Below are 21,395 nucleotides of genomic sequence, written 5' to 3'. Positions count from 1 at the left end.
GCAGTCCGCAATTTCTGTTCATCACCTTCAAATATACATTGGGCAACAGTTGAAACTATGCGGGTAATGTAATTGAGGCAGTTACCATTAATTATTTCCAAATCTTTCATTAGTGCTCACAGTGCTTTACAAGCACATAAAAGCACAAGTCCTTGTGCTGAGACTAAATATGCTCAGATTGAGTATTTATTATTTCCTAACCAATATAGAAATAAATGAAGCTAATTTTAGGATTAACTTCACTGGATAAAGTGGCTTTTTTGTTGTTGGGTTTTGTTGCTGCTAGGCCCTTGACCTCCAAGGCACTGGACAATGCATGTCTTCTCATGGTCTCTAAATAAAATCACCACCAAAACCAAAAGTGCTGCCTAGCTTTCTTTCAGCAGATTATTTTTTATGTTTGTGTTTTGAAAAATATTGACTTTCTCTTGATTCAAGATAACAATTATTATTTCAAAATCCTCTTTCAATTATATTTCATCTATAATATTTTAGGAGTCTCAAATATGAATTTATCTTTTTATTTTTCTATGAATTTAGAGTGAAGCTTTGAACATCAGAATCTATTTTTACAGACTGTATAAGGAGATGTGTTTTTTTTTATCCCTTTCTTGCTCATAAATGAGAAACTTCTTCAGAGGCTGTCTTCTGTTCGATCTGATTCTTGGCTGTTTGAAGACAGTCTGTGTAATTGTGCTGAATTTGTGGCGAAGCCAGCTACTATGAAACCTACTGAAATCTCTGGATCTGTTCTGCAAGTGCTTGCCTGACATCTTGTGAAACTGCTGTAATTTTCGTTTGATTACAATGCATCCAGCCTTCTACTGCTTTCCCAATTAACATTCGTCAAAAGCATTTGCAATCACTTGCAGCAGTGTCAGGCAATGCCTGCTGAATCAGGTCCCGGGGAACAGGGAGCTGCTAGGGACAAAGAATGATGCAAGGGACAACTGGTTATTACTATCCATCCCCTAACACAGTGTGCTAATTAGTACATATTTAATCACTGAAATGTGTGTTAGCATTATTGCTATTACTGCTCAAACCTGTAATGTTTAGGATAGCTTTGTCTCAGAATACCACTATAAGAATTCAAAACAACTCTCTGAAGTTCAGTAGTGAGGTAACAATTTTCAGAATATATTTTGTGCTGCACCCTCAGCTAGAATATTCTGCTGTCTTTACACAACATTAGGTAGAACAATTTTAATGCTATCCATTGAAATCAATCCCCATGCATATTGTCTATGATTCAAAAATGACCTGCATACCTTAGTAGTAATGTATACTTTTGAAATATACTTGTAATCTCCCATTCTAAGAAAAAGACTTCAAACCTTCTCTCTCTCAAAACTGAAAGAGATACAGGTCATTTCTAAGAGATTCTCTGATTTAAATACAAAACTGGAGAAGTCGGTATATTTAAGAATGTACCAAGAAACTTCAGGCAGTGCTGGAAGCCTGTGACTGGGAAGGTTGAAAATAGGAGCACATCTCTTTAGGAATATATCCAGCCTTCAGAAGGTGGATCATTTTGTTTTTAATGACCTGTTGGGGAACTTAATCTGTAAGGTCACTGTCCTGAGCTGCAAGAAGATACATGATAGCTGCCACCACCTGAAGTGTCTCAATCTGAAGTGTCCAGGGTGATGGCATCTGCAGGCTCCCAGGCAGTTACAGAGTGCTTACAGATACAAGACAATGGTAGTGATGATTAATATGACACAACTAAAAAGGAGACCAAACCACATGTAGGGGTTATTAACTTACCATTACAGGCAGCTGGGGTAAGCCTTTATAAGGCTGACGATTTTTATTTTTAATTTTTGGTCCACTACCAAGAAAGCTACTTCTGCAATGTGAGATTCCACTTAGGATTTTTTTACCATGCTGGACATGCTGAGGAGAAAAACAAAACCTCTTCTGCCTTCTTCCTTCCTATTTTATTTTTTTTTATTCTTAAATAGATGTGTCTCATTAACCAGCTGAAGACAGTCTTCATAAGATTAAAAAAAATGACGATAGCAATAGGAAGCAAATGCAAGGACTCAAATTGAGAGTAATTAATTTACATTTGTTTCATGCAGTTCCTAACAGCTGATTTAAACAGTTAGAAGTACTATTGGTTTCTAAAAATGAAGACACCACTGGAGTAAAACTTAGCACCTGCTTAACAGTGTGATGTCTATAAAAACATAACACAATTGCTTAGGACAGCAGGGGAATAGTAACTTTGTTTCCCCAACTGACAGTGAAGAATGGATTTAGAGACAGCACCTATTTTCTATTTTCTTCAATCTAACATTCTTCGCCAATGGGTTTCTATTCTAAGTAGACATTAAATACATCAAAACAAACAAACAAACAAACACACACACACAATACAAATATCCCTCTACATTTAAAAATGAACTGAAATGCTTAGACAATGCATCGTTTCTGAAAATATCAGGGGTTTCACTTTCATCTCTGGGACCTAGATAATTTCAGAAATTGGATGTATGGATTTTTCATTTAAACATATGCTATTATTGACTAGATATTTCAATGTATTTGGACATTTGAAAACCTAGATCCTCACCTCATTTTCAAAAAGTGTCGTACGCTGAGCTGCTGTGTAAAGCAACAGGATCAGAAACCTGTGCAAATCCAGATTTCCCTGTTTTCTGCTTATTGCTGCTATGTGCCTGTTTTTATGCTTCAGTGAATATCAGGGAAGTCACTAAGACTTACCTAATTACTTATAGGTTACAGCTATTATGCTGGCCAGAATTCTATTGACCCTGCCAAATCCCATTTAGTCGAAAGTGAAATGTTTACACAGGCATTTATAAATTTACACCTTGAAAATAATAAATACATTTCAAAATTAGAGAAATACCTATGATCAAGAAATGTGCTATCTGGTCCCCATTATGTTGTCTTTATTTGTACAGCCACTCTTTAATCAATCTGTAGTGTAGCAGATTCACTATAATAGCAAAGATCTAATTTACTTAACAATTTGCTGCATGACTTCGTCATAGATTCTTGGTTTATAAAGATTTATTTGCACTAGCTTCCTATTATTTCAAGCCCTTGGTGATAGTACTCTCTGAGTTTCTGTTCTGTCCACACTCACAACATCCGTATTTTCCTGCAGTGATCCAATAAAAGTTAATGATGGGTATCATGGTACAAAAGGGGAGACAACTCCAGTTTGAACAGTTTGCACAGTTAGCGTAAATTGGGGTGAGTGTAGATGAAATCTCTCCCTAATGCACTACAACAGAACAAAAGGATTTATCTTCTTTTTGTTACCAAGGAAACCTTAAATGCAATACTCATTCACTTTTAGGGGGAACATTCCCTTCATTCTTCCTGATCTAAATTCCTTTAAAAATTCTTATTCCAGCTAGGATTTGTTTGATCCTTGGATGCCTCCTTAGAAATAATATACTGGGACATATACACTAAATTTACCAAGAATACAAAAACTTTTCTTTGTTCTGCATTTTTGTAGTTGCTTTTTGCAGGACCTGATATATTTCTGAACTATTTCTGAATTAAGGTTGACATTTAAATATAATTTTTACATTTAACCTATGAAAATGTGATCTTGTGTTGTAAATGAGTGTTACTTGCCAGATCTAGCTCTGAATGCCATTTCTACACCTATGTACTATAATTCCCAAGAGGAGAGAGAAGAAATAACAACACATAAAGACTGAGGTAAAGGGGAGAGCTCTAAGGGCAGCAGACCCAATTTCCAGGGTAAACGTGGTCGTGGTAGCATGGCTGCAGCAGCCTTGGTTTTAGAAATCTGAAGAGTTTTCCTGAGGATTAGGTAAATATGAATATGGGAAGCACATAACATACACAGTTGGAGGAGGAAGAAATGGTGTAGGTTTGCAGCAAAAGCCAGGTCAACATTAGGTTAATTATAGTGGCATTTCTGTGGTTTCAATAGGCAGATTTAAAAATGGAAGAAACAACTGAAAGAAAAAAGGCATGCTGGAGGTCACAAATGAGTCCACAATTTTGGCTCTGGGAGCAAACACAGACCTTTGAGTTAAGAAGTGTGACTCAAATGTGACAAATTTGTCTTTTATGGAAGAAGAAGATTGTTGTTTCTGAAGCCCTTGATAGCAGGAAGTTAAGGTGCAGACAAGAACTGATAGCTAAGACAGATAGATGGAAGAAAAAATGAATCACTCGGTGTCTATACATCATTATTGCTCCCGCAGCAACAGAAGCAACACAGATTGCTGACTTTTCTACAGTGGCCCCAAGTTAACCGCTAGAACAGAAAAGGCCATGACTTCCAATTTTGAGGCACTGACCTTGTGACACCATTAAATACCTTACATTAAAGTACCGTTGTAGAAAAAAAAAAAAAGAAAGAAAAGTTCTCCCATTAGGTGACTTAAAGAATCTTATCCTAACACCTATGTCTTTGAGTAGATGATTAAGAGATCTGAACCACAGAAAAAGAAAAAAAAAAAAGAAACATAAAAATGTTCTTTGTCAAATGGGCTGAAAATCTGATCTAATTCCACGGAAGATAAAAACCTGAAATGTGTATTACACATATAGGTTCTTGGACTGTGTAACAATAGATGGACTGGTCTTCAATTTATATAGATTTTATGCTGAAAAAATGAAGAACTGAGACTATAATACAAATAAAATACTGAGTTATAAGTCTGGAATGTCTTCTTGGTTTTATAGCAGTACTTCTCAAGGCAATCACACTAATTTTTCCTTTAATTTAGTAGCCTTTAGCTAAAGTCAAAAGAGGAAATGAACTGAAACATATTCTTAGATCTGCCATTTACACATCAATACAAAATTTAAACAGTGGTTATTGGCTCTATACAGGGAAAAAATAACTTTTGTGAATCAATGTAATACACATTCAAATAAACCTAATGTCTTCATATGGTTTCTATATTTAAAAAGGTCACAATCAAAATGTATTTACTGATTTCTTAATGCATTTAAAACAAAAACTCACAAACCACTCAAAATATTCATTTTATATCTTCATGGGTGAAAATGCTTAGATGAGAGGCAAGCACTCTGCAGCATGCCCTAGACCCCTTCTTGTCTAGGTTTGGTTGCAGTACCATCTTTCTCCCTCTGTCTTGCATACCAGCTTCTTCACATGGAAACCCATGTGAAACATGAAGGGGTGCTGCTGGATACCTGAAACTCTTGCTGATATTAGATGGAATGTGGCTGAGATGTGTACTGTAAGTTAGGATCTTAGAGACTCTCTCATAATAAAAACATTATGAAATATCTCACTGGAGATGTTTGGTGGTACTAACATAAATGACAGCTTTTTTGTCTCTTCCTGCTCTTCCTAAATGCTTTTTCCCTCAATGCAATGATTTAAAGATTAGCTTTTGCCACATTCATGGCAGATGTCTGAACTGCAAAAGCTACATAAAGCCGGCACCTCCATTTACTGCTCTTATTTTTAAGGTGTTGGAGAACTTAAACTGTATCTTCATCTCAGTTAAACTGAATGAAAAGTGACATGTCTGAGAATGTATGAAAATGAAAGCTATAATTTTTTTCTAATTACCTAGGTGGGTATGTCTTAGCTAAGAGCAGCTGCAAAGCCTCCCTGAGGAGTGGCCTTGTTTCACATACAGAGTGCAGAGCCAGCCAGAACAGCTGCCCTCAGGCTGGAGCTCAGCCCCCAAACACTAGAACTGGCTGAGACTGGCATCACACAGCCAGGGAGGTCTGCAGGAGACAGACTGGTAACATCATTATGGGACTCTGGAGATTGCTCGTATGGTACTTCTAAACTGCCTCATGGTGCTGCATCTTACGTACTTTTTTATTTAGGAAAAGTTATATGTATGCTGATAGAGAATCATAGAACTGAAGAATGATTTGGGTTGGAAGGGACATTAAAGACCGTCTAATTCCACTGCCCTGCCATGGGCAGGGACACCTCCCACTAGATCAGGTGGCCCAAAGCCCCATCCAGCCTGGCCTTGAACACTTCCAGGGATGGGGCATCCACAGCTTCTCTGGGCAACCTGTTCCAGTGCCTCACCGCCCTCTGAGTGAAGAATTTCTTCCTTATATCTAATTGAAACCTACTCTATCATTGAATACTTGAAAACATTACCCCCTGTTCTATCAGTACACTCACTCCCTGACAAAGTCCCTCCACGTCTTTCCGGTAGGCCCCCTTTAGGTATTGGAAGACTGCGATGAGGTCTTCTCAGAACCTTCTCTTTTCTAGGCCTAACAACCCCGACACTCTCAGCCTGTCTTTGCAGGAGAGGTGCACCACTATGTGGTTCATCCTGCTGCACATGCATCAGCTGAGACAACACCGAACAGCTACTTTCCATGGGGAGAAACTGTTATTACTATTTTTTGAAGCACAAAAAATGGCTGCTAAACACATATGCCAATTGGATGACAGAAGCGAAGTATCAGACTTCATTGCTAAAGCAGCTTACCAACAACCTGTTCTTTGATGCATGTATACTCTTCTGCCACAGAGCATTTCTCTTGATACTATCCCCCACAGGCGTCAATATGTGGCTGTGCCTGTTCATGTCATTCTTTAGGATAGCTGGGACTTAGAGACCTCTTTTTTACTCCTCTTTTTGGCCAATTAGTGTCCTTCCTTTTAGGTAGCTATTCTAACTTCATGTGAGCTGAACAGCAGTTTTAATGGACTTGCTGAGAAATCTGTTAAAAGGATGTTGGATAATCTTATCTAATCCAGCATTAGAAACTGTGCAAATGGGTCTGCAGAAAAATATTTATGCTTGGTATTGCACATTAACCCTGTATGTCTCCTCTGGGACCTCCCAGCACACATCACTTTCAACTGCTGGCGCCAAGAAGTTAAGAGGTCTGCATGTGTGCTGTAATCAACTCAGAAGTCAGGTAACACAGAACCAATGGGAACAGGCTTCTGGCTCAGTGTGAATGAACTCAAACTTACTTTAGCTGCAGAAAGTCAAACTGACTGATGTAAAGTAAATAAGCTATTCTCCAACTCATTCTCAAGCACAGAAAAGCTAAACACTTGCATAAAACAAATTACAGGAAAATACAAGCCAAATGAAACCGAATTAAGTAATTCTATCTCTCTTCACAAGTTCTGTAAATTTGCCTTGTACCAATGTAACACTGTACTGTTCAACTGTGCAGAGACACAAACCCTCCTCGTCTTTCTGTACAAAGATATATTTTAGACCAAAGAGATCTGAAATAGTTATTTGAATGGAAGTACAAAGAGATGAAAAATAAGAAAAGTCAAACTGTTACCTTGGGCAGGATCAGGTGGGCCAAATTCCAAAGAATATCGCAGAATGAAGTTGTTATTCCACACATAGAGCTGGTTGTCTCTGGGGTTGTAATCCACTGCAGCGATGTACTGGTACTGGTTGGGGAAAGGAACATCCACGTGCTCTCCTCTACTCAGCCTGGTGTTGTAGATGTAATCAATGGCATTCTTGCCTGTCTCACTTTCATTGTCTTGATACACTGACCGCACTACATACAGGACACCACATATCATAAAAGCATTGGATGCTGCCCGTTTGTCGTATGTTGTTTCCCAGGTTGCTTCAAAGCGCAGGGTGTAGGGGTTCAACTGGCTAATTACTATCATCCCATTGTTTTGCTCCGTAGCATAAATTACCCATAAGCCATTTTCATCAACTGCCAAGTCAATGTCAGTTTTTCCTCCCCATCGGTATGGAGAGGTGTCATGGTAATTAGCATAATTGATTATGGCCTCTCCACTCTTAATTCTAGTCCTCAAGTCAAATTTTACTATGTTCCTAGTTCTTTCCTTGTTAAAAAAGACAGCGCCATCGTATACTACAAATCCAGTACCGTCCACTCGATTTGGGAGTTTGTATGTTGTTTGCTGGCGTCCGTTTTGGAAGTCCTCTAAGGAAGCATATTCTATCAAAGTATCGGTGCGATATGGGGTCCATGGCATGAAGTATATTTTATCTGCAGCCTGGAGAGGATCTTTGCACCAAGCACCTGCTTTTTGTTCAGCTTCATATAAGTACGGTGAGTCCACAATTGCTTTCAACGTCCCCGGGCAAACAAAAACTAACAGTCACAGAGAGAAGTAAAAGAAGAATTATGTCAGATTAAAACTGTCTCATAATCCCCCCCAAAAAAAAGAAGAAAAAAAAAAGGAAAAGAAAAAAAGAATAAAAAAGAAAAAAGTAGGTAAATCATAATGACTGTGTCAGGAAGAAAAAAAATCAATTTAATTGGCACTAGATTATACCTTATGTTATAATTAATGCAATTATCACCCTTTATCATCCACTTTTCTTAAAGTTACCATGTTCTTGCTGTACCAGTATGGAAAGTGGATGGGAACTGCTTTCACTAGTACAGACCAAGGCTCAATGGCATACACAGACAGCTGAAAATGTAGAGCTACTGTTGCATTTTCATCTTAGACTTTTAGTGAGTACGCATTAACGCTCCAGAGCTTTTAACTGGTGTGCAGCAGTGCGCTAGGTCATTTCAGTCCAAAAAAATCGCATCGACTTGTTTAGAACTTTAAGAAGTGGTGAGGCTGAAAAAGGAGGTGCCTCGATTAAAATAAAGGAACGAAACAAATCATCAGGTATATAGAGAAAGCAATTAGGAGCAGAGAAAACAAAACACAACCAAAGCAATGAATGAAACAGACCAGGAAACCCTGTAACCATGGCATGCTATGGAGAGGGTTCTGGAAGCCAGGCAAGATGACACTTTATTAACAAGAATTTACCCAAGGGTGAGAGAAAGAGAGGGAAAGAAAGACAAAGAGAAAGGGAGAGAAAAAAGCAAGGGAGTCTTCCCTCCAGCCCAAGTATTTCAGACACTATACCCCGCCACCTACTTTAAGCAGCCAAGTCACTTTATTGCAAACAGTCGACTTCTTTATGAGGTGTACTTATGAGATCCTGCTGATTATCATAATATAAGAGTGTTGTGGGGAGGGGAAGGGAAGAGGTTAACATCCATAAGGCACATAACAAGGAGCTGGGGTTTGGACTGTATACGTTATTTACCTTTTTGCTCCACTTCTATTTTAAGCATCGGAAGAAAAATAAAAAAGTGCAAGGAAAAAAGAAAGAAGATTAACATAAATTGACTATTAATCTAAAGATTAAATTAGTAACAGACGCTAAATATAGGGAGAATAAGAACTGCACTATATTGGATAAAGAGAAACAGACAACAGGAAAACCTAGCAGGAGAGAGATTCTACGGTTACACAAGTGAACATGGATCAATCAATTTAGTAGATTAAGGAGGCAATACAGATACGTTGGCATGTTGTTTCACTTAGTGAACCTGAATAAATAATGAATGACTTTACTAATGCATGCTAGACATACTCTTCTCAAACTCAAAGCATAATGCTATCAAGTTGATTTTTAAAAGTGACACGTTAATATATCATATATGTGCTAGTGCACATATACATATTATATTAGTTAGATAATTATAAATCCAAAATACGGCATATGAGTTATATAGGTATGTATGTGTGTTTATTAAACTTCCCTCCCATCTTTCCCCCAGCTTTTCTTTCTTGTAAAGAAAGCAGCTTGTATCCTTTAGCTCTCCTTAGGCTTTATTTTGTTTATTTTCCTGAATGCAATCTTGAGAACTTTTGACACTTCTTTGTCTATAACTGCAAAATCAGACTAGAAGAAATAAGCAAAAACATCTAGAAAAAGGAAGCAAAAGCACAGTAAGCAAGAGGTGAAGAAAAGATTAACATTTAGCTCATTCAGATATTCTCCAGCATCATCAATTAAGCCCAAAACAGCAAGCTAGTATGCAAGGACTAAGTATACTAAGTGTTTGAAACAAATTTGCATTCCACCACCATACATGGAAAATATAAATCAAACCTGATTAACAAAGTTACATTACTATAGAAATTTTCCCCCAAGGAAGTTTTAAGGAACATATTATAGAAGACTTAGAGCTGAAGTCCAGATAGTAAATAGCTCTCCAATAATTATTTGCAATAAAATCTATTTCATATACTCAGTAGCCTTTGAAGTATGTTCCCTTACTTTCATAAAATGACCTGGAAAATGACAGATGTACCAATCTGTGTGACAGTAACTGCTGGCACCAAGGAAGTGTATCAAAACTATTTGCACAGCTATTACATTTTCAGTATTCCAGTATTATCATGAAAAAAGTATTTCTATATTCCATAGAAAGTTTTGTATTTTCAGTTTCATTTAACAAAATTACATATGGTTATTTTGGGAGAATGGTATTGACTGAGTTGATCTAGTGTTTCTTTAGGGAACAATTCCAAAGCTTTACAGGCAGAGTGGAAGGGGGCTAATATTGTCAAAATCAGCAGTAGTTTTTCTAGCCTTTGTTCATTTGTGCATATTTAGGTAACAAATTTGTTTTACTTCATTTTCTAATTCTCGAGTAAACAGAAGACGCATTCTTAGGTGAGTTCCTGAGTTTCATATTCAGTGTTAATGACTTTCATATTATTCTGTTTGTGAACTTTCATGCACGAGCTTATTCCTCGCCAAAGAGCAGTATTGATATTGTACCTACTTAGAATTAGTAATAGGAGTGAGGGAAAAATCTAGGGATAACTAAAATCATTACTGGCATGTCTTCTCCAAGTGCATTGGTGTACAGCTGTACATTTTTCAGGGACAGATGGGCTTACTGAAATAAACAAATGCTGCAAAGTCCAATCAATATAGACAGAGAGAGAATAAAACACTTTAAAATGTTTTCTATTGAATTCCTGAGTCCAAAAAAGGCTTAAAATAAAAATGCACAGATGTACAAAATGGTACTTCTGATGTACTTCTTAATAAAAGGGCCAACTTCCGTTATTCAGTAAAAGTGTCAACACACATTGTGCAGCATAATTGAGAGAAATGTCAAGTATGGTACTCTCAATTTCTTTGTAATTTAATCAATAACACTCTTATTTTAGGACAAAGCAATGCCTATCAAATTTGTCTAGAATTTTAGTTTTGTTGGAGATCCAACTGAGTATTTCAATAGATTTTTTTCAGCTAAAGAGGATTAGAAAAACATCAGTAACAGGTCTACACTACGAGATGCAAAAAAGGAAGTTTTTCATTAAGTACGTTCTTTTGAGGGCAATGAGAGCCCAGAGGAAGCTCAATCAATACACATGAACAGCAAAGCGTGATCATATTTCTAGAGGCCAGCAAGACCTAAGAGGAGCTCATAAATTGCATTTTGTACAAGGGTGACACCAACACCAATGTGTAAGAGCTCTCAACTTTAACCACAAAAGTTGGTACAATTGCTAGCTGTAATCTCTCACGGGCTGAAAGACGTCAACATAGTACATTTTGCAGTCTTGCAGTAACTGAAGATGAAGTTCAGAAAAAAAAAAAGCATAACTGAACTTTGGTTAGAAGTTCTGTGATCACTAAAAATCCCCCTTACTAGACCCACAAAAGCCTATCCCATCTTCTTAACAAGTCTCTTTTTGCTGGGATAGCTGCTCTTTGCAAACCTAATGATTTTAGTCATTTAGTACGTTTAGAAGTGAAGCAATGGAACAAGTAAGAGGAAAAAAAAAATTAGACTTGATAACTGGCGTTGATTGGTCATCAAGAGATTTGCAAAAATAACAGGATAGGCTTTGTGGGACAGGGGAAAAAAATGGTCAACAATCAAAATGGCTACTGCAGCACAATGTAGCTTGAAATCAAAAACTGATTTTAATAACTGGCAATCCTTTTGATGCTGGTAACAACAGATGATTCCTCTTACAATTCTGGAATTAGGCAGTGTCATCACCGTACATGCTGCAGTTAACAAACTACAAAACTTAGACTTTGAAAGACAAGAAGTATCCAGAATCCTGAGTTATGATAGACATAGAATTATATAATTCAAGGAAGGGGTAGGCCAATGAAATTCACAATAAACAAAAATAAGCATTTTAAAAGTAGAATTACTACATGTTAGAGTACAGGATAGGCCGCGCTGTGACACTATACTTCTGAAAACTGGAAAAGAAAAGATTCCTGTAGACAGCAATACCCAATCAGTTGAATATATCCACACTTCTCTTCCTAAAACAGCACAAAAAATTATGTTTGAACATTATTTGCATTATACCTTTTCTCTATGAACTAGCCTACTGGAACTGGAAACATAACCTCTTGTCATTTGACTGACCCCATGGTTTGGAATCAGTAGTACTGCCCTCTTTCTGAGAATTTGGGAATAAAAAGTGAGCTACAGTAAAAGTGATCTTTGTGGAACAAAATTTTGGTTAGATTGGGGTAAGACATCACTCCTTAAAAGTGGCACAAGAAGAACAGGTATAACAAGCCACCAATACTACACACAGTAGGAATGGTACTAGGGATCACTGTATGCAGTAGGCTTCCAATCCTACAAATGGTACAGAAAAAAAAAAAAATCAGCAAGCATCCATATCACAATGACAGCAGAAATGAAGAAAAAACAGATGATCTGTGTTTGGCCTTTAACAATAGTGAATGTTCAATGTGGTGAAGCAGTACAGAGTAGTATTTTGGTTTAAGAAGTCTAAATTTTAATGTTGTACAGTAAATAGAATGGACAGTTTTGACATAGCTTTGCTTATGCCAGAACTCACTTCCTTCCTTTTTGGATGTATACTGTCACCACAGTGTTTTTGCATCTCAGACTTGGCCTGTTTCCTGTACCAACAGAAAATGTGACTTTGGTTAAGGATTACTGCAGATCAAGAAATTCACACTTAATAATAACTTAAGGGAATGATCAGTGCACTGCTCAAATTCCATTGCAAGTACAGATATTTCTCTGTGGAGTTACAGGACGAGGGAGAAGTCACTGAAAAGAATGACCTTACAAGAAAGCAAAACCAGTTAAAAGTGTTGAATCTGCAGAACTTTTAAAACATGCATACATCAGTGGGAAAAAAAAAAAAACAAAAAAAACAAAAAAAAACACATTAATTATTGCAAGGAAAAAGAGGTATGTCTAAATCTAGCGAATTCTGGCATTAGAAAGAATACCGTACAAAACTGCTGAAATAGCCATAACTTCTAATTTTTTGATCTCAATATGTTTTCAGTATTTACTTTATTTTCAGGAAAAAAAGTTCTGTTTTGACAGCTGATTCCAAGGCACAGTTCACATTTTGGCTTTACACTAAAAGTGAACGTCTCTTTCTCACTCCTTTTCCCACTGTTTTTAAGAAACAAGTTTCAGTAACTTACTGATGAATTATTCACTCTGATTCTGTGTTCACTTACAACTGCGCCCCTGAAGCACAAAGTTGTCTTATAATGTCTCCTGACCAGGGCATTTGCCCAGGAGTGTCAGTGCTGGGCTTTGTTGTACACCCAAAGTCACCATAACAGCAGGTAGCCTTTCAAATAGATAATGATTAAAATTGAAGTCAATTCCTTCTTTAGAAGTCTGTGAGCCAAGCCAATTTGTCAGCAACTGGTATTGGGCAAAAGTACAAATTTCTATCTGGCCTATTGAATAGCTAATTCGAGTTTGTTTTCTGGAAAAACAGTAGCCTTAAAAGCCAAACACTTAAGAACACAGACAGACACTTGGCCAGCATCACACCATGGCTTCCTTCCACACTTTGCGAAGCTAATTGGAGGCCCTAGTCTGCAAGTGCTCTGCATGCATAATGGGTCTGTGGGCCATAAACATATGCTTCTTTTCCATGTAACAGCACTCCAGCTTTAATTGTGAGGGCCAAAGGAAGTGAACAAGAATAAAAAGATTATACTTACTGTAAGGAACACATTCATACTGAACTTCTAGATACTTGTATGTTCCAGGACAAGGATCAGGAAACACATCTGACCCAGTAACTACTATACACTGTGTTCGGTTGTTGCACCTGTAATGGGAAAAGAAAGGTAATTAATTTAAAATTACATTTAATTTGCAAGTTCATACTTAAGTGCTATATGCGGTTCTAACTCTCTTCATACTTGGGCAATCCAATCCATAAGACAACAAGTTAATTAATACTAGATCAGTCTGAGTCCATAAATAAGGCTTCAACACAATATTTCAGTCCTGGCTTTACACTCAAATTTGGGGATCGATGTTATCTAAATGTCACTCATTCCCACTGGTAAAGATAGCTATCCCAAATATATACTGACTTGACACCACTATTCAATAAAATCAAAGCAAAATGCAATGATACAAAATGAAAAAACGTGTAAATTTGAATAATGTACAATTGCACAAATGAGCAATTCCTTCAGTCTTCGTAGGTATACATACTGATGAATGGTTTTATGTCTCAGAGAGATTTTTGTTGTGATTCAAGAAAGTTATGATTTTGGTTGGAAGAGTTACTGCAGACAAAGAGCATTAGCATTTCCATTTTAATTATTTTAGGAATAATTGGTGGACTCTATGCTTCCTCTGTTAGGTTACAGCAAGAGGTAAAGAATAACCATCTGAGGAAATAAGAAAAACAGTTAAAAAGAACAACTGCAAGAAAATTAATTCAAATGTATTTTAGAGGAGACTAAATACTGGAACATAAATGATTTGTTGAACAATGGAAGTCAATGCATTTTGATACAAAGAACTTCATTACAATGCCTCTAACCATAAGGATCTACTGAATTTAATGTTTATAAAGGGTGATTTTGTTTGTTTGTTTGTTTTTCGTTTGCTTATTTTTTAAATAATGAGTAGAGGCTTCCAGAAGAAAGAGAAACAAAAGAATCAATAGATTGAAACTTAAAATGGAAAAATTATCACCTAACTCTGAAGAGATGGTCAAAATATAATACAGAAAAAAACAGAAGGAAGTAGATGGAAAGAAGAGAAGGTCAGGGAGTTTGGTAACTAAAAGAAAAAGAGCTTAGCTGATCTTCTCAGGGGTTACTTTTGTTTGTCAGCAAACTGCATAACGGACGTCTGAGCTTCAGTAATGGTCTAGCCTTTGACTCCAGCTGTACATCAACTTCTCTATTGCCCTACCACTTCCCACACTCCCTGAATACCCAAGCTAAAATAATCTATCTTGTATCAACAGCTTTCCACAGCTCTACTTTGCCAGCAGGTATAAGAATAATTCATGCTACCTCATGAAAGGTAGAACAAGCCCATTTGAAGAACTCAGATATGAATCACTTTCCCTTTTATGTTCTAATCAAGCTTGTATAAAACTGGTCAGGACATAGTGAGCCTCTTATTGAGTAAACTCAGGAACAACGACTCTTCTGAATTTATCTCTTCATTTCTCTGTCTCTTTTTCTAAAAACTACTTTTTTGTCTCATAAGGCTTATAACTGCAAACTGGAGTGGAAGTAGCCCATGATTCCTGTATACACACACAACCAGATAGATGGTGAGGAGTTTACCTTGCGGCCATGACTTGCGGCCAGCATAGGCAGGATCCTCATGCAGCCCTCACACAGGTTCTGTGAGACTCAGGGTGCCAGTGTTACTCAAGGCAACATCTCATGAAGTGTACTTCACAGAATCACAGAATCACAGAATTTCTAGGTTGGAAGAGACCTCAAGATCATCGAGTCCAACCTCTGACCTAACACTAACAGTCCCTGCTAACCCATATCCCTAAACTCTGCATCTAAATGTCTTTTAAAGACTTCCAGGGATGGTGACTCCACCACTTCCCTGGGCAGCCTTTTCCAATGCCTCACAACCCTTTCGGTACAGAAGTTCTTCCTAACATCCAACCTAAAACTCCCCTGGCGCAACTTAAGCCCATTCCCCCTAGTCCTGTCCCCAGGCACGTGGGAGAATAGACCAACCCCCACCTCGCTACTGCCTCCTTTAAGGTATCTGTAGAGAGCAATAAGATCACCCCTGAGCCTCCTTTTCTCCAGGCTGAACAAGCCCAGCTCCCTCAGCCGCTCCTCATAGGACTTGTTCTCCAGTACTTGAGAGACTGGAACAAGTATGATGGTTTTCAAAGCCACATGGAAGTGATGACACATGCAACCAGCTTGCAGAGAAAGCCTCTGCACTGATCTCATGTACATGGTGTTAAGAAAAGGCTGTAGAAATAGGAGAAGGCAGCACAGTCCTAAACTTCACAGGCCTCTTTGTTCCCTGTACAAGGTTTTTGCAACTCAGGTCAGACTAACCAGCATAAAAACCTTGGATGTAAGAATTTGTAATTATTTGTAATTATTTCTTTAAATTTTTCTGTTTTGTTAGTGAAAACCTTATGCTGAAGCCAAAACCATCCCTACAGAAAGACTCTGTGTAGTGCATCACTCAGTATAATGGTTTCCACAGCTTTGAGCTGTATGAAAATTTCATTTTATACTTGAATGAGCAGCAATTAAGAGAGAAATATTGATTTGTTGCACAATAAAATGGATACATATTGGGAGGAATTGCTTGTGAGTGAAACTGATGAAGGTTATATTTAGCTGTGGAAAAAAAAAAAAAAAAAAGTTTTATTAGCAGTATTTGTAAATTGTATAAAAAAAGACGGACTCGTCTCCTTCTCTTTCATTTTCCCCAGGTGAAAGAATTATTACTCTGTCATCAGTCAGGAAGCTGCAGTTCATGGTAGCTTGTATCAAAAGTCTATATAATAATAATAATTAAAACAATGCACTATTTTGTCTTTCCACAATGAGTGCCAGAGTCAAACTGCAGGCACTGAGTGATAATTCCAGGAAGGCATAGACTTTGTAAAAACTTTTGACTATTTCTACAGCTAAAATTTTGCTTACTCTCCATATGGCCACCTCTTGCTCACCTTTGGTCAAAATGAAGGAGACGCCAGTTCCAAAACACAATGAGCCTGCCTGGTACTGCAGTACAAATCAGTGCTACAAAGCATCCCCATACCCAGAGAGGGCAATTACTTGGATAACTGAATGAGTAGAAGGATTTGTGCTTTAAGTTGTGGTTTTTCACATTCAAACCACTGATCTGCATTTAAGAATACGCTGATGGTTGCATTTTACAAAACATGAGTAATTTTCATATAAGGTTCTGATTCTCACATGTTTCTAAGACTTCAAATTAAAGCAGCTTGATTAAGACATTCATATGTAAAAAAATCCACATTCAGGTAACTATTTGTTACCTAGTTAGTGGTCATATTCCAATTCCAGTGAAATCTTCAAGAAACCCCAACAGTATCTACAGCAGCTGTCAATCCCACATCATGGCTTTTGGAGAAGAGACAAAGAAGATATGGGCTCTGTAGAGGTAGTTCAGAGACAAGCCACTCAGGGAATTTACAGTACTGTCATTTGTGCTCTGGATAAATGGAAGTCTTCTGTCTTCAGCGTTGTAGGTTTTTCCTCTGTAGAACCTAATATACTGTATTGGTTATTGGCCTACAGTTCTGCTGCTGTCTACCAAGACCATTTAACCAACTACTAAAGGTCTCAGCTGACATTCTTTACAGCAAGAAACTCTGAATTATGCCAGCTACATGACTACAGAGTATCAAAGCTACCTCATCACTGCTCTAGCTGAGGTTCATAATTTTGAGAAATCTTTACATTTAGAAACACTATGCCCATATTACAGTTACAATCTTTGCGACATAATCTCATGTCCTATTTTCCATTACTTTTTGAATGGGTAAGCCCTTTCTGAATATTAGATTCTCCAAAACACGCATGTAATAAAATTCCTATAGATTTGAAAGTAGGCCTGGACATCATCAGAAAAATAACAACAAAAAACCCTGCCAACTAACTTGAAGTCCCTCATGCATTTTTACCAATGTTATTTTTTCTACACAACATACTGTTACTTCAGTCCATCTGTCCAAACTCTTTTATAAGTGTTCCATCTGAAGGCGTGGTACAAACCAGTTGTTTCTTGGAATTTAAGAAGTCAAATCACAAACACGTTCATGTTTAAATTCTGCAATCTAGTGTTTAAGTGTTCTGTATTAAAGTATCGTTTAAGTGTTCTGTAATCTAGTTAACTGCACACTTCCCCAGTTTATTTTGAGCTATCCAAATCCACAGGTTTTTATGTATAATCTTAAAATTTATATTATCACACGCTGAAATATCACTTGAGACATTCGTTACATTCTCAAAGATTTATGACACTATGACTTTGTCATTTACAAGGAAATACTGCAGATCTGCAAAGAACATGGTAACAGCTGATTTAGAAAAGGTAATACATGAATTAAATTTGAAACCCTAGTTAGGAGAAGACTAAGTGTAGCACTGAAAGAATGATAATTCAGGTTCCTGTGCTACCAGCAAGAGTTTTGCATAGGGAAATGTAGGAAGTATCATTGTTCTCATGGAGTAATTGTGTACTCATTTCTTCAGTATTTTAGTATGAATGAAGAAAGGTTACATTTTCATAATGCAGATGCATCAGAGTAATCTAAAAATCAAATGGAGTGTTTAATTAACAGTTACAGTACAATGTCTGAACTCCTTTCACCTCAGAAAGAAGACTGTGCAAATGAGGAATGGCCCTTCCACATTTCAGATGAATACAGAAATAAAAGGGAAGGAAAGCAGCTCCAGCAGAGCTGTTAGCAAGCATCTTCCACTCACTATGTAGCCATGTCCCTGCTGCACCCATCTCCTTCTGTGCTCATCTTTAAGGACAGCTGTACCTTCCACAATAATTTGTTTGCATTTCAACTCTAATCTTGACTTGTACAATTCCCAACAAATTGCTTTTGCTCCTTTTTTATTATCTCATGCTCATTATTGCACTTTACCATGTGCAATGTATGGAGATGAGATTCCATGCGCAATCTATTGTGTGAGGTGTTTTAATCAATAATCTTGTTCTGCTGATTAAGCAGGGGCTTCTGTTTTGGCAAGATAACATTAGTTTCTCCTGTCATGCTCCAAAAGCTATTGGGAATCTTCAGCAGATCATTAGATATGCTACAATAAAGCTTTGGTACATTCTCTTTTCTTTCTTAAATTACTTCTTCACTGTCCTATCATTCCCCGTCACTGCTGGCACTGCATTATTATTACAGCTCCCCTGAAACTTGCACTAGAGCTATGTCTCCAGGCCATAGGATGCCATTTTCAATTGAAGCTTCTGCTTGAAAATATAAATTAAGAAAATTTCATTATCTCCTGCCAAGGGCCATTATTCACCACTGTTCTAAGGAAGATTAAAAATGCAAAATCTATGGACTTGAACAAATACTCCAGCATTAAAATGAAAAACAGAGTGCATCATGACTGGACCAGACCTGAAATGCTGGAATCTGAAAAGCAGATTCTGGAGACACTTTAGCATGAGATGGGTCAAATGGACTGACTGAGTGAAGACTTCACCTTTAAGGGTAGGTAACATATGTCACATAAAGATATGTGCAGCTCCTTTCCAAGTGGATCTTGCAGTTCTTCGAAGTTAAGGCATACAAAATAAGGTCTGCATCACAATTTATCCTTCAAATGCTTTTGTTTTATATACATAAATTTGACAAAGATAGTAACATAGAAGAAACATTAGTGCTGTTTTGAAAAGGGTACGGGCTTAAGCTCATACCAGAAACAGACTACTTAGCATACTCCTAATGCATCAGCTTTCTATGAATGCAGTGTTTCTTTAAGTAAACTGGCAAACACAGAAAAGTCAAGTATATTTCACTTTAAAAAGCTAAAATATGAGATAGTATAAAACCACACTTAATAAGTAAAATTCATTTTGATAAAATTGTTAATACATTAAAACAAACTATTCTGGTATGTTTTGAAACTTTTAAGCCAGATCTGACAGTATTTCTCTTTCAGCATATTGATTAAATACTTAAAAGCTAGCATGATGACATGTTCCTGCATATTGCCTGCAGCAACCTGCTCAAACACCACTCGCCACACGTAAACTATGAGTTGTAGCACCACGTACTCCATAAGGTCTTCTTGTTCCTTATTCACCCTGTGTAAGTTGCAGTCTGACTAAAAAGCAATGGGAATGTGGGATGACTATGCTGCGTGTATTGACTTTTAACAGCATATTTTAAACAGAAAAATTCCTGAACCTCTTTACCCAGAATAAATGGCTGTCTTTACATATGTATTCCTAATGGTCTACAACTACCGTGTGCGGTGTGCTTCTGCTTGTGTATGCATATCACTAGACCTCCACTCCTGTTATTAAACTCTAAGTTATATATGTATGAAGATGTCAAATATTACTTAAATGCTATGTTTTATTAATTTGATAATTTATTTGATTAATTTGATAATTATTTATTTTTATTAATTTGAGCTTAGAAAGCATGTAAAAAACTTACTTATAAAATAACCAGAGAATAGATTTTTTATGTTAGGTACATTAGATACATATGCATGCACACCCACATGCAACAGGAGATAAAACTATTTAAAGTAACATACTTAAATTCTGAGTTTCAAATTCACCTCACAAGAAATGTATTATTACATATCAGAAATGAAACCTAACCACTTAATAAATTGGACCTAACTAAAGCCTGAAAAAAAGACCTGCTAAAAAGCTAGCCCTGCTATAAAGCCTTGACTTGAAGCAGCCTTGGTCCCCCAGCACTGCACTATCCAGACTGCTATAGCAACTGCAGCAGCAGCACAATGCTACACCCCCAAAAGTGAATGCACACATTCGTACAGAGCCAAGACAGATGTAATCCTACTGCTGCCTTTTAAAAAAGTTACTTTTGCTTACACATGTATAAGATTTCCTAAAAGTTATTTTCAGGTTAGAATTCCTAAAACTATTATGGGGGAATGAGCATGCTAAAGAAAAGTAGCACCACTTTTACTTAGCTCAGAGTGAAAACAGATCTAGCACCTAGTTATGAAAACTACCACCACTTAGGCTGTGGTGGTAGTTTTCATAATCTAAGAAGAGAACAGGGGATGCATGAGCATGTAAGAAAGCAGAATTTGTCCATAAGATTTGTATTGCAATATTGGAAATCTTCCTGTGAGCATGAAAGCAGTAAAGTATGCTAAAAATTGTTTTGAAGAAATCGTAACCCGGTGTCAGGATTTCATGTAGACTCAGCAATATGATCACTACAGCAGTAACCCTGGTGGCTTCAGATGAAATGTATCTGGGGGATAAAAAGGTGAGAAAATTGTTTCTATTTTCTTTTTAAATAAAATATTGATGATTTCTTGAATCTTCCCAATTACTAAGTAAACATAACATTAGGAAGCTAAATAGTGTATAATTAATATTGTACAAGAAGGTGCACCAGAGCTTTGTTTTTGTTTGCTCAATAAATACACAATAATATGCAATTGTGCTTTCTTTTTACAATGTAATATTTTCAGAGTTTAAGGGTAGGCATGATGAAAACTCAAAATAGACAATAAAACACAACAGAAAATATGAAACTCCCACAGGCCCTTTCTTCAGGTTACCACATCCGATTCACTATCAATATA

At 37.0% G+C, this 21,395-nt stretch overlaps 1 protein-coding gene across 3 annotated transcripts in view; it reads right to left on the bottom strand.

The window, feature by feature from the left end:
• Positions 1 to 21,395, bottom strand: part of ADGRL2 (adhesion G protein-coupled receptor L2) — a 158,423-nt gene that overhangs the window by 36,798 nt on the left and 100,230 nt on the right. For all 3 annotated transcript variants that reach the window (XM_084291350.1, XM_084291351.1, XM_084291352.1), the window contains exons 5-6: positions 13,791 to 13,900; positions 7,291 to 8,091 (exon numbers count right to left, since the gene is read on the bottom strand). In XM_084291350.1, coding sequence (XP_084147476.1) covers positions 7,291 to 8,091; positions 13,791 to 13,900 — 911 coding nt within the window. The remainder of the gene's footprint in view (positions 1 to 7,290; positions 8,092 to 13,790; positions 13,901 to 21,395) is intronic.

This window comes from Netta rufina (assembly GCF_964035555.1).
Source record: "Netta rufina genome assembly, chromosome: 8".
Lineage (NCBI taxonomy): Eukaryota > Metazoa > Chordata > Aves > Anseriformes > Anatidae > Netta > Netta rufina.
Note: the sequence above shows the minus strand (reverse complement) of the source record. Positions and strands in the feature narration are given on the sequence as shown.